General features: G+C 56.9%; 2 protein-coding genes across 2 annotated transcripts; both read right to left on the bottom strand.

Moving 5' to 3' along the window:
* Positions 1-500: 500 nt before the first annotated feature.
* On the bottom strand, positions 501-2,229 carry TMEM147 (transmembrane protein 147). Its single transcript, XM_059152911.1, has 7 exons — positions 2,045-2,229; positions 1,907-1,976; positions 1,443-1,502; positions 1,221-1,357; positions 990-1,074; positions 781-902; positions 501-700 (listed from the first exon to the last, which is right to left on the bottom strand). The coding sequence occupies exons 1-7, from the start codon at positions 2,119-2,121 to the stop codon at positions 577-579; spliced, it is 675 nt and encodes a 224-aa protein (XP_059008894.1). The 5' UTR covers positions 2,122-2,229; the 3' UTR covers positions 501-576.
* Positions 2,230-2,393: 164 nt separating this feature from the next.
* GAPDHS (glyceraldehyde-3-phosphate dehydrogenase, spermatogenic) lies at positions 2,394-12,078 on the bottom strand. The gene is made up of 11 exons (XM_059152910.1): positions 11,924-12,078; positions 9,338-9,512; positions 8,533-8,629; positions 8,253-8,359; positions 5,449-5,539; positions 5,235-5,353; positions 4,817-4,898; positions 4,149-4,300; positions 3,826-3,988; positions 2,712-2,809; positions 2,394-2,628 (listed from the first exon to the last, which is right to left on the bottom strand). Exons 1-11 carry the CDS (start codon positions 11,988-11,990, stop codon positions 2,556-2,558), a joined length of 1,224 nt encoding a protein of 407 aa, XP_059008893.1. The 5' UTR covers positions 11,991-12,078; the 3' UTR covers positions 2,394-2,555.
* Positions 12,079-12,664: the final 586 nt, after the last annotated feature.

The following is a 12,664-nucleotide window of genomic DNA, read 5'->3' as shown; positions in this document are numbered from 1 at the left end:
GATGTCTGCTCTCAAAAGCGAACCCGAGTGTGCAGGTGGCTGGACTGTTCAGTGTGCAATGGGGGGTCTCAGATGGTTGTAGACAAGGAGGGTCACTAATAAAACTGGGATTTCAGACAGATCTCTTTGGCTGCCATATGAAGGGTGGGTCAGAAGAGGAGAGCAGGACTGAGAGCCCCAGAGGAAAGCAGCCAGGGAAGGGCCACATTAAGGCTGACAGGAAAAGCCTCCAAGAACTGTATTCCTGGATTCTGGCTCCCTTATATCACCTGTTGCCCCAGAGCCCTGGTCTCTGCAGCAGCTCAAAGATGATCCCTCTACTCTAACCCCTTCTATCCGGGGAAAACAAGGAGCTGGGGAACCACTGCAGAACACAGAACCAACCAGTGTTGGCCAGTTTCCAGCCTGTCTACCTGGCTTCAAAGCCAGAACAAGGGCCTCTAGAACCCAATGTGCGTGGTACTGGTAGATCGTTCTAGAGACAGAGATGAAGGCAGAAACAATGTTCCAAATACTGTTTACTTCACTGAAACCTGGAGGCAGAGAAAGGGTATGTGAATGCCTGGGGCACCAAGCCTAGGAGTGCACGTTGACAACGGCGACATAGAGGGCCAGGGTGCTGAGGGCCAGCAGCCCTGTCACTACTGCCCGGGCCAGCAGTGCTGTCCAGCTGCCCAGGGAACAGAGGTGGACGAAGGTCCTGTGGGGAAACATCATCATGAGAGGAGAACAGATAATCCACCCCCACTGGCACCCAACCTCAAACCCCATGCAGCTCACTCCATGACAAAGGCCTTGTAGACGCTAAGGAACATCAGTAGGAGTACCGCGGGCCGAAAAGTGTGGTAGAGGTCATAGCGTGTTATCATCCAGACCTGGGCAGATGCAACGATATAATGGACCTGCAGGGAGGCAGGAAGTCAGGGCCAGGCCTTGAGGGAGAGCACAGCCACTGGCAAGGAGGTGTGTGGGAGAGTGAGACTTCGTACCAGACTGATGTTGGAGTCAATGCTCATCTGGATGTACTTCCAATCAAACTCAATGCCCCGGGCTCCAACCCAGAGGGGGATGCAGCTGAGGAAGGCAAAGGGAGGGATTCTCCAGCATCCAAACACCCTTAGATCCAAACACACTCAGAATCTGAGCCCCCGCCCTCCAGCACCTCCCTAGAACCCAGGTCTCTTTTCTCAGGATTCTGGGCTCCAGGATGCTGCACACACCGGGACATAATGAGCTCGGCGGTGGCCCAGCCCAGGGCAGCAACCATGATCTTGTACTCCCCCTTGCCTGCATTCCGGGACATGACAAGGTTTAGGCCTATCAGGTCTGCCACATCCACGCTGGCCTTCATGAACTCCTGTGGGTCAGGTTGAGGTTTGAGTGAGCACAGGTGCCAGGGGGCCCCACTCCTGTACTCCCTCCCCCTCCCTTGCCCCACTCACCCCAATGAAGTCATAGATGCCGCCTTCCCAGGTGGGGAAAAAAGTGGCCAGGAACAGCATCTGAGAACAGGAAACAGAGAGATCACTGCAGGGGAAGAGAATAAACCAAGTGGAATATGTAGGAAATCAGTGTGGATGTGGAGGGTAAGGCTCTGAGGTTTAGGGGACCCTTGTGGAGAGAGACCATCAGAAGGGGGGACGAGATTATAGGATCAGGGAGACAGAGGATAGGGGTCTCAAGTTTGGGTTCTGTGGTGATCCCAGGCCATCGGGTAAGGCATGCAGGTGCCAGGGCTCGGGCACAGCCCAGCAGTGTCAGCAGCACCGAGTGGACCCTCACTCAACTGAGTTTTCTCCATTTTACTAAGATGCTATACAAAAGTTGCTCGGGGACCTCTCCCCAGTTCCACCCCTTCCGGAGCACGTCTTCCAGGGTATTTTCGGGGGTACCCAGGCGTCCTCACCTTGCACAGCTGCACGAAGAGGTAGGTGACCCCGGCCTGCACGCACTTCCAGAAGGCGTTGTACTCAGACCTGCAGGAGCGGGCGGTGAGGCTTAGCCCGGGCCCGCGCCCTCCCGCCCGCGGACGCCCCGCACTCACAGGCCGCTGCATTTGTAGGTGATGAAGTAGGGGAAGTACGCCAGGGCGAAGCAGTTCCCGAAGTGGAACAGGGTCATGGCGCCGGCCGCCCGGGCCCGCCGGAGCGCGGGTCTCTGCCTCGGCCTGCCTGGCGCCCGTGCCCGGGCCCGCCGCCCACCTGCCTCCGCCGCGACCCGCGCGGCCTTCTGGGAACCCGAGGCCGGTGGCGCGGCGCACTGACGTCACGGCCCGCGGCCGGCCCCCGGAGCCTGAGGAGCCCCAGTGCGCCCGCGCGGAGCTAGGCTCCGAGGTGGGGCGCGGTGGCTGGCGGGCGCAGGTAGAGCGCGGTTAAGTGCCGGGCGTGCCGTGACCCCGTAGTGACCCGCGCAGAGACAGGGGTGCGCCTGTGACACTCTGTGTTTTTATTTCTACAGCGGGGCGCCCTCCTTTCCCCAGGGAGGCGAGAGCGGGAACGGGAGGTAAGGGTTCCAGGGCCCGGAACCCGGGGAAGCGGAGGAAGGACCATCCTGCTTCACTTGTTGCGGCTGAACATATAGCGGAGGAGATCCACCACCCGGTGGCTGTACCCGTATTCGTTGTCGTACCTGGGGAGGGAGGCGGCGGGTTGGTCATCCCTCCCGACCGCTCCTGGTCCGCCCCCCACGCCCGGGGATTCCTTTCCCCTCACCAGGAAATTAGCTTCACAAAGTTGTCGTTGAGCGCGATGCCAGCCTTAGCGTCGAAGATGGACGAGTGGGTGTTGCCCACAAAGTCCGTGGAAACGACCTGGGCGTCCGAATTTCAAAGATAAGTGTGGGTCGTGGAGCAAGGCCTTCCAGGAGCCCAGGCTCTGACTCTTAGTTACATGGGCCATCCCTTCACCTACAAAATCTGGTGGAGCCCTGTTGTGCCCAGGTTCTGGGGACGGCGAGAGGAAGGCACGCAGAGGCTTTGTCTGCAGCCAGAGGACGAAGACCACAGACCCCTTGATGCTGCACCAGTACACATCACTTCTGGCAGTGATGCAGGCCTTCACCATTATAGGGGGCCAGGATAGAGGCCCTCTCTGAGGGCACACGGGGAGGCTGGGTCTGGATATCTAGGAGGATCTAGTCACCTCAGGCCCTCCGCAGTGGCTGAGGTGGAAGGAGCTACAGCACAGAGGCCCTGAGGGTTTGGCCCTAGTGATGTAGTGTAAGGCCCCAGAGGAAAGTTGTCAGCTGTGGGAGGATGTGATCTGCTTTCCTTAAAAACCTTAAAACCAGAGATCCTGGTGGCTGTGTGAGAGGGGAGCTGTAGGAGGTCCAGGGAGGGCACGGCTACCAGCAAATGCACGGTGACATCCTTTCTTCACAGGGAAGGCCCCTGGCCATGGCCTGCCCTGAACAAGTGTTGAAAAAGAGGAGCCACTGTCTTGTTCACTAAGCTCACATTGAGCACCTGCTGGGGTGGCCGGCCCTGGGACGATGGCTAGAGCCATGGAGTCCCAAAGTCCCTGCTTTCTTGTGCACTTGCTAGCAGGGCCAACAGTGACTATAAAATGAAATTTTAGGTAAGGGAAAGGGCCAGAAAGAGACTATCTTACTGAGGACAGGGAAGGTGAGGGCAGACTATGTGGCCACCTGGAAGAAAAGCTACCTAGTCCAAAGCAACAGCAAGTGCAAAGACCCTGAGGCAGCAAGAGCAGACCTTCCCAGCCCTACAGTCCCTGTCTTGATACATTGTAACAGCTCTTTGGCAAGTGGAAAATCACATTTTCTCCCCAGAGGGCTCCTCCCAGGGTCCCTCTCCTCAGCCCCTACCTCATCCTCAGTGTAGGCGAGGATGCCCACCATAGGCCCCTTGGCTGCTGCTTTTATGGCGTCTTTGATGGCCTCATACGAGGTAGGCTGGGCCAGGCGGCAAGTCAGGTCCACTACAGATACATCTGGGGTTGGCACTCGGAACGCCATTCCTGTCAGCTTCCTGGAGAATCCCACATTAGAGATGGGAGTCAACCCAGGATCTTTCCATCCATCCCACATCGTCTCTACTTTCCCCTCAACAGACACTTCAGGGATTGGGAGCCAGTCCAGTCCTCCTGGGGTGTATCCCCAACCCTGATTGCAGCTTTCTGCCCTCATACCCTTTGAGGTCTGGGATGACTTTTCCAACAGCCTTGGCAGCCCCTGTGGAGGCTGGGATGATGTTCTGATGGGCACCCCGCCCATCTCGCCAGGACTTCTTTGATGGCCCGTCCACCGTCTTCTGGGTGGCAGTGTAGGAATGAACTGTGGTCTTGGGGAAGAAGAAGGCTGAGGTGAGCCCTTCCTCCTAAGCTCCCCTGCCTCTTTTTCTCAGGCCTGAGGTGGTGACCCAGGTGTGGAGGCTGGTGGGACCATCCCCACAGACCACAAGGGGACCATGTGCAGGCCAGGGTCCAGACTTGTCTGCAAGTTACCCAGTGTTTTTTTTTTTTTTTTTTTTTAAAGATTTTATTTATTTATTTGTCAGAGAGAGAGAGAGAGTGAGCACTGGCAGAGGGAGGCAGAGGGAGAAGCAGGCTCCCTGCCGAGCAAGGAGCCGGATGTGGGACTCGATCCCAGGACGCTGGGATCATGACCCGAGCTGAAGGCAGCTGCTTAACCAACTGAGCCACCCAGGCGTCCCAAGTTGCCCGATGTTTTAAGAGACTTCACCACTTCCAACCAAAACTATCTCTCCCTGTTCACCCCCCACACTAAGCAATACTGGGAAGAAGAGGTAAGAGTTTTTCTGCCACCCCTCCTGCCTCAGGCCCTCTCCCCAACTCACCATCAGCCCTTCCACGATCCCGAATTGCTCATGGATGACCTTGGCAAGGGGGGCCAGGCAGTTGGTGGTGCAGGAGGCATTGCTGAAAGGGCACGGGTGTGAGAGAGCACCGTGAGGGGAGTCACAGAGCTAGCCCGGCACCTTCCCCTCCCTCCTGGCTGATGCACAGGGGCCTGGTTTTGTGAAAGTCAGGATAGAGATGAGAGGGGTCAATGGGGGTGCCCAGAGGTATGGTTTGGGAAGCTCCCCAGGCATGTTCTCCAGGAGTCCTGCTGTTCTAACAGCCAGGCATTAAGGCTTTGGGAAGGGAGGTGTGAAGACAGCCCTAGGGGTCTACTGTGGGTGGGGGTGAGGAGGGTGAGGCTGGCATGTCCTCTGGGTGCCGACCACGCTCTTGAGAATGTTGGCTGCCTGTTACCTGACAACTTTCATGGAGCCAGGATCATAGTCCTTCTCATTTACCCCCATGACAAATGTGGGCGCATTGGGTGAGGGCGCAGAGATGACCACACGTGTGGCACCTGCCTCGATGTGGTCCTAGAGGAGCAGCACAGGTGTCAGGGGGGGCCCTTTGAGCACCACCTCCACGCCCCCTCCCACTGCCCAGCCCTAGGCACCTGTCCCCCACTTACTGAAGCTTCCTCTAAGGACAGGTACACGCCTGTGGACTCCACCACAAAGGGGTTCCCGACGGACTTCCAGGGAATGTCTCGGGGCTGCATGCTGTGGAGGGGTGGCGGCGCCCAAGTCAGTCTCTTTCTGCATGCCCTGGCCTTTGCAGTTGTGGCCTTCACTGTGCCAGAGGCCTTTGCTGTGCCGGACGCCTTCCTGCCTGGCCTGCAACCATCTCTTCCCAAGCCCAACATCCTCACTGTCCGGATGCGGTCCACCCTGCTGGGCTCCCCTTCCATCACTGACTCCGCCTTGCAGGCCAGTTTTCTTGACTCCTCAGGGGGAACCATCCGGACTGCTCCCAGCCAGCTCAGGCCCATTCCTCCTGTGCTGCCCAGAATGCACCCCAGGAAGGTGAGGCCGGCTGGCTGCTTCTGATACCGGGCCCTGGCAACCTCCCCATGGCCCCTCCTTACCACATGGCTCCCGCTGCCAGAGGCTGGGTAGCTCTCTGAAGACACACTGCATCCCAGAGAGCAGCTCCGGGGTTGGGGGGGAGGACTGAAGCCTGAGGCAGCCCCGGGGCCAGCAGTGGCTAGTGGTTTACATTAGAAAGGGAAAGGAGGGCCCCCTGGGTGGTCAATTCTTGGTTGGGATCTCAGATCTCGGGATCATGGATGGAACCCTGTGTCGGGCTCCCTCTCAGCCTAGAGTCTACTTGGATTTCTTTCTCCCTACCTCCTGCTCTCTTTCTCTCTCTCAAATATTAAAAAAAAGAAAAGATTTTGTTTCCTGTTTGAGAAGATCACATTTCTACTTGATATCAAATGTTTATATTTGAAACATTAAACATCTACTAGTTGGCTTTAGCCAACAAGCGATGAATAAAGAAACCATATACTGGTTTCTCCCCCTCACAGGGCTTATCCCAACGGTGGTGTTTTCTTCTGTGATGATTTGTTAACATCTGTCTTGTCCTCTAGACCACTCTACACCACTGAGCCTGGCGGGGTTCAATCAATGTGGGTTTTGTTAACCATTCTACACGTTTATTGATTACCTGCCACGTGCTCATGTTTTAAGTGCTCTTACCTGTATTGACCCCGTGAACCCTGGTGACCTGGGGAGTAAGTACCAATCCTGGCATTTCTCAGAGCCAGCCAGCCCCAGGGCAGGGAGAAGGGGAGAAGCTGGAGCCCCAGAAGACCCCGGCCCCTTGTCTAGATTGTCCTGGGCCCTGCCCTTCTGCCCAGAGGGCTGGCTGGTTTGAAGATTGTGTTCATTCATTCTTAAGGAAGTACAGAGTCTACTCAGAGTCACGGCCTGTGTCTGTGATGGAGACGTGAAGCAAGCGGGGGCCCTCCAACGATGAAGCTGTGGCTTTGCGGGGAGATGCCCTTCCTGGTGTCCCCACACACCTTTTACCTCCGACTGTGCTCCCCGCTCCCGCTCTGGGGGCTATGATCATCATGCCCATCAGATGCCCTATGAAACAGGCTAGGGCAAGTTCAATCTCTTGCCCAAAGTCACCCAAATAGGAAGGGGTGAGGTGGGAGTAAAGTATGCAAGCAACCTGCCTTGTGCCAAGTGCCCAGAGAACACGGCCTAGGGGTGGAGTGGAGCAGATGGGAAACGCTGCTGGAGTCACCAGAGAGGGCAGCACCTGGTGCTGTTGAGGGGACAGCTGTGTGGGGACCAGGAAGACAGGGAGAGTGCCCTGCATGGCAGCAGTGCCAGGCCGAGTAAGGAAAGGACACCGGATGGCTGGACAGCGACTCCTCTGCTGGAACTGTGTTTGGTGTTAAGATTTCAAAGTTGGGTCAGGCAGCTTCTCATTGGCACCAAGTCTCCAGTCCCCACCTCCACCCACCCTCCTACTCCCACACCCAGAGGCCGAGCACCTCAGCACAAGCTCTCCTACCCACAGGTACAAGCCCCGAGGCTGGGAGAGGCTGCACCCCAGGGCCGGTGCACGAAGCCAGAGCAAAGGGAAAATCTCATGCCTTGGAGCGGCCCACGGAGGCTGCTAATTCACAGTAGAAAGACAGGGTATGGGAGCACCTGGGTGGCTCAGTGGGTTAAAGGCTCTGCCTTTGGCTCAGGTTATGGTGTCAGGGTTCTGGGATGGAGCCCTGCATCGTGCTCTCTGCTCAGCGGGGAACCTGCTTCCTCCTCTCTCTCTGCCTGCGTCTCTGACTACTTGTGATCTCTGTCTATCAAATAAACAAATAAAATCTTAAAAAAAAAAAAAAGACAGCATATGGTTCTGTGGACAGCTGGAGCAGTTGGGATGATGAGAAAAGGCAGTGGGGCAGTGCATAGTGTTGGGGCCCTCCCGTAGGAGCTGGGATTTTATTCATGGGGGGATGGGAAGCCATTGGAGGGTTTGAGTGCGGGAATTACCGGGTCCTTTGACGTTTGTAAAAGACCTCTGTGGCTGCTGAGCAGGAACCGAGTGGAAAGGGTTGGCTAGATGGCCGTGCCATTTCCTGGGGAGGGAGGTGACTAGGTTTGGGGGTTGAAGGAGAATCAGAAGTTGAGTGTTATACTTACTGAGCTGACACGCCTGTGAGGAAACATGTAGATGTGTGTTAAATAAAAAGTATTTTGAGTAGAGTGGGACACCTTTCTAGATTAGTGCTTTTTAACCATTTTAGGGGTCAGGGACTTCTCTGAGACCCCTCTCTGACCCAGGACCCAGAGGCATGCACACACACATTTTGGGAGGTTTTGGAGCCCAACTGAGAGGTTGGAATCCTATTCCAGGCCCCCCACAGCCCCGGTATTAATATGCTACGGGTAGGCGCCAGCCAGCTGTGCTTACCACTGGAAGACGCTGATCTCCTGCTTGTCTACCACCAGCTTTCCATTCCTGTACTCCACACTCCCCTTGTACTGACCATGGGTGGAGTCATATTTAAACATGTACACCTGCGGGGGACAGGACGGTTCCCAGTCTTGGGTGGCAAGGGTGGAGGTGCGAGCATCCCAAGGGAGTCCCTACCTTGGTGAAGGTTCCACATGGCATCTGGGAGCCTTCCAGGAAGCTCTCCTCCCCACCCGTGTCCCACCTTTCCCGGGTCTCCGCCTTGCCTGCTGCTCACCATGTATTCCGGGTCAATGAACGGATCATTCACCGCCACCACCTTCACATCCTTCTCCATGCAGGCGCGGAGCACCAGGCGACCGATGCGTCCGAATCTGTCCAGGGACAAGGCTGGTGGGGTTGTGCTCAGAATCCTACCCACCAGCAGGCAGAGGAGGGGATGGGAGAGAAAGGGATGATAGAGGAGGTGCGCTCTAGGGGGCTGGGTGGGACTCCTCAGTCTGGGGAAAGAAGGCAAAGTGTGGGCACTGTCCTCTCTTGCCCAGATGTCCTCTCCAGGCTCTTAACTGCTTTTCCTGCTTCCTCTAGTCATCCATCGCTCCCTCGCATTCCTGACCTTGTAGCTGGATGGAGCCTCTAGAACTTCAGGTCAGGGTGTATCACTTGGCCTGAACACCTCTATGGCTCTCAATCAGTAAAACCAGATCCAGACTGCTTACCGTGGCTGCCAGGCCCCTGCCAGCTTCCCACCTCCCTTCCCCTTCCTCCCTTGCTTGCTCCACACACCGACTTCTTAGTGCACTGAGCCCAGATCTGGCTGTCGCTGCATTCCCCAGTCTCAATGTAACCGACTTCCACACTGTTCACAACATGCGTCACTGAACTGTCATGTTCCTTCTTTCATTGCTGTCTTTCCTCTGGAATGTGAACTCTCTGAGGGTGGAGCCCTTTCCCCTGTGTTTCCTAAGGGTGGGCAGAAGGAAGACACTGACGGTGAGAAATGGGGAAATGTCCCAGGCAGCAACCAGAGGAAAGACTGGGCCCTAAGACTTCAGGCATGGCTTGGGCGGGGGCCAACTTACCCATTGATGCCCACTGTCAGCTTCTGAACCACAGAAGGCTTCTTAGGTTGAGGAGGTGGGGGTTCCTCCTTGACTGGCTCAGGCTCTGGCTCAGGCTGGGGCTCTGGCTCGGCCTCAGGCTGGGGCTCTGGCTCGGCTTCAACCTTGGGCTCTGGAGGGGGTGGTTCTCTGGTCACTGTTGGGGGTTGGATGGGGGGAATGAGCTGCGCCATCACGGTGGGAGAGAATGAACCATTTTGACCAACCAGAACCCATTGCTGGCTCCTGGCCCCTGGCAGCTAACCATCTAGCTGTTTCCCCAAATACCTGATCCAAACAATGAGCAGGGGCTGGGCTTGCTTTAAAATACCAATGCCAGGGCCCCTTCCCCGGAGAGTCTAACTCAGTGCACATGTCTTTTTAACAATTACTTGGGGTGATATTGTCTGTGCCTCAGTTTCCTCCTCTGTAAAAGGAAGATGATGGTACTTCTGAGTGTCACTCTGATGATGAAGGGAGGTGATGTAATGCTTATCAGAGTGTCTAGGAAAGAGTCCACTTACATGAGTATTTCAAAGATTGTTTCCCAAACTCATCTGATAATTGCTCCAATTCAGCAGAGCACAAGTTGTTATGATAAGAACCCCAGGGTAGACCTCTTCCCAGGGAAATCTGACTCAGAGGTCCAGCAATCGTGGCTCTAAAAGCACTCCAGATGATTCTTATCCTCAGAGTAGGAAATAAGAGGTGAAACGGCTGGAAACACACGCAGCGTCCACCTCTGCAAATGCACCCCCCCCCCCATTCCTATACTGCGTTTGAAAATCCCCGTGCTCATATGTGTGTGAGCCTGGCTGCTGAGAAGGAGGAGAGGTGGGCAGATGTGGAGGCAGCAGTCGGGTCGGCAGAGGTTTCCAGCTGGGAGTCAGGCCTGACTCTCATGCCCTGCCCAGCCGCCTGCCAGCTGTGTAGTCTTGAGCAAGTTAATGACCTCTCTTGCCTGTTTGCTGGGGCCACATCTGACCTTCTGCCTGGGGGCTACTGTGAGGACTCAGATCTCACCACCCGGTAGATGCTGGCGTCAACAGAGGGAGGAAATTGCTACTAAGGGTATTTGTGAGGAAAGGAAGTGAGAAGAGGTTGGAGTGGGACTGGAAGAGGAAGGTGGCCCTTGTTCTTGGCACCAGAGTCAAAGGCACTGGGAGAAGGTGGGCTGGAAACCACCGGCCAGCTGGCCTGTGGGGCCCCCTGACCTCTAGGGGCTGCTGCAGACCATGTGGTCTGAGCCTGCGCTGTGGGTTTCCTATGGCAATACCAGTTCCTAAAGGTATTATGAGTGTTTATTTGCAGCAATGACCCTGTGGTTTTGGTGACCCTAGGATGTTTGCATTCCTAGGGGTTCTGCTTCCACAATCACTAAAGGGGAAGATCTGTCCATGGGATTGAGTGGGAATCCGAGCCCACTCCTCTCGACCTTTCAAAAGAAAATTTGGATGGTTCTCCTCTCCCATCTTCCCCCAGGCTTCCTCTCCTCCTCTCCTCTCCAGGGGTGGGGTGCTTGGGTGGGAGGAAAGCTGCTGCACTAGGAAGGAAGAGCCTGAAGGAGCTTCAGTGATGAAGCGTCACCTGGTAGGTGAAACAAGGACAAGGGCGCGCGCTCTCCTAATTAGGATGACGCTCGCACTTCCTGGGCGCTGCCACGGGCTAGGCAATGTGCTGAGCCCTTGCGCGCACCAGCTCACTGAGCGCTGTAAGGCGTGCGCTATAAACTACTTTATGGAGGGGAAACCGAGGCCCGAGGTCACAGAGCGAGTGCTGAGCAAGGGAGGAGGTTCGAAGCCTGCAGCAGAGAACCTGTCCCGGCGGGCGCTGCTTCTTGGGGGGTCCTTCCCACCGCCCTGACCCTGACGTCCGTCCCGCCCACCCCGGCCCGGCCCGCCAGTGCGGAGGCAGCGAGGGAATGCGTGTTGCCCTGCGGACCGACCTGGGTTCATCCGGCTGGAGTGTGTGTGCAACTCTGGCTGGATGGGTAGGGCTGCCCAGTGGGGGCGAGCCAGGGGACTCTGAGTGTCAACTTTGCTATTCCGGTGCTGAGAGCCCTGGGGAGGCGACTTGCGCCCTCTTACCTCTGTGGTCGCTCCGTGAGTGGCGACAGTAAACACACTGGCCTCCCCGGGGGGGTTGTGAGGCTTCAGTGCGCGCACGCGTGCAAAGTGCTTGGCGCGGCCCCGGCAGGTTGCTAGCGCCCAAGAGGACAAAGCCCACCAACCCCCAAGCGACCCTTTGGCGCTGGGCGACCGGAGCGTTCATCCCCAGAAACGCGCGCAGGGAGGCGCGGCTCCGGCCCGGATTCCACCCTTCCACCGCTTGCTAGCGGCGCCAAGACAGGTGGGGACCCTCTTCCTGGCCCGCCACCATCGCTATAGAAACCACTCCACCGGCAGGGCAGGGGTAGGGAGGGTGGGGCAGGAGAGCTGGAGGGAAGGGACGCAGCAGCCGGCCTCCTGCCCGCTCCCTCCTGCACACAGCGAGGCGGACACGAGCGCCGCAGGGGCTCCCGACTGCCCTGTCTCCCCTTCCCTGAGGCCGCCCCGTTGCCTCCCTCACCCCGGCATGGCTGTCGCAGCAGCTGGACAACGGTGACATTGGTGAGGACGATGTCGCGTTTCGACATGGTCTAAGGTTTCATGACCTAGGCGCCTGGGGACCGCCGCGATGTTACTGCGGTGCGGGGGCGCCCGGGCTAGTGGGGCAGAAGCTTCTCGCTGTGACGTCACAGTGCCCAATGACTTCACAGAGGCGGAGGCGAAGCACGTGATGAGCGCATGTCGAGCCCCACGGTCCCCAGGCCACCCCCGGCGTCCAGCATAGAATCCAGCTTTTTACACTGGGCTTCAAAGCCCTTTTCTCTCCCCCTTACCTTCCTTCCCCCTGGCTCTGTGTTGCTCTTTTACCCTCCTCTTGATACTTATCTACCCTAGCTGTTTTCTCTTGCCTGGAAAGCCCTGCCCAGTCCTTGCTCCCGGCTCCTGGTTTCCCTCAGGTGCAGCCCTTTAAGAGGGGTCCTTCTAAATCCCCATGTAAAGTTCTCTCCTCCCTCAGTCACCATAGCCCTCACCCTCTCAACCCGCTCATCTTCCAGAAGCCTCCTCTGACTTTGCTTGACGGGAGAGATGCTCCAGTGTGCAAAGCTACTCCACGGCTACCCTCTCTATATTTTTTGTTTTCCTCATAGCATATGTCTCTCTCTCAAAATCATCCTGTTTATACGTTTTCTGCCCAATGGACTGTACACTCTCGGAGGGCAGACTGCTGGTCTACCTTCGCTTTTGTATCCCATTGGTTAGA

Source organism: Mustela lutreola, chromosome 16, assembly GCF_030435805.1.
Source record: "Mustela lutreola isolate mMusLut2 chromosome 16, mMusLut2.pri, whole genome shotgun sequence".
Classification (NCBI taxonomy): domain Eukaryota; kingdom Metazoa; phylum Chordata; class Mammalia; order Carnivora; family Mustelidae; genus Mustela; species Mustela lutreola.
This window is presented reverse-complemented; position numbering and strand designations above follow the sequence as displayed.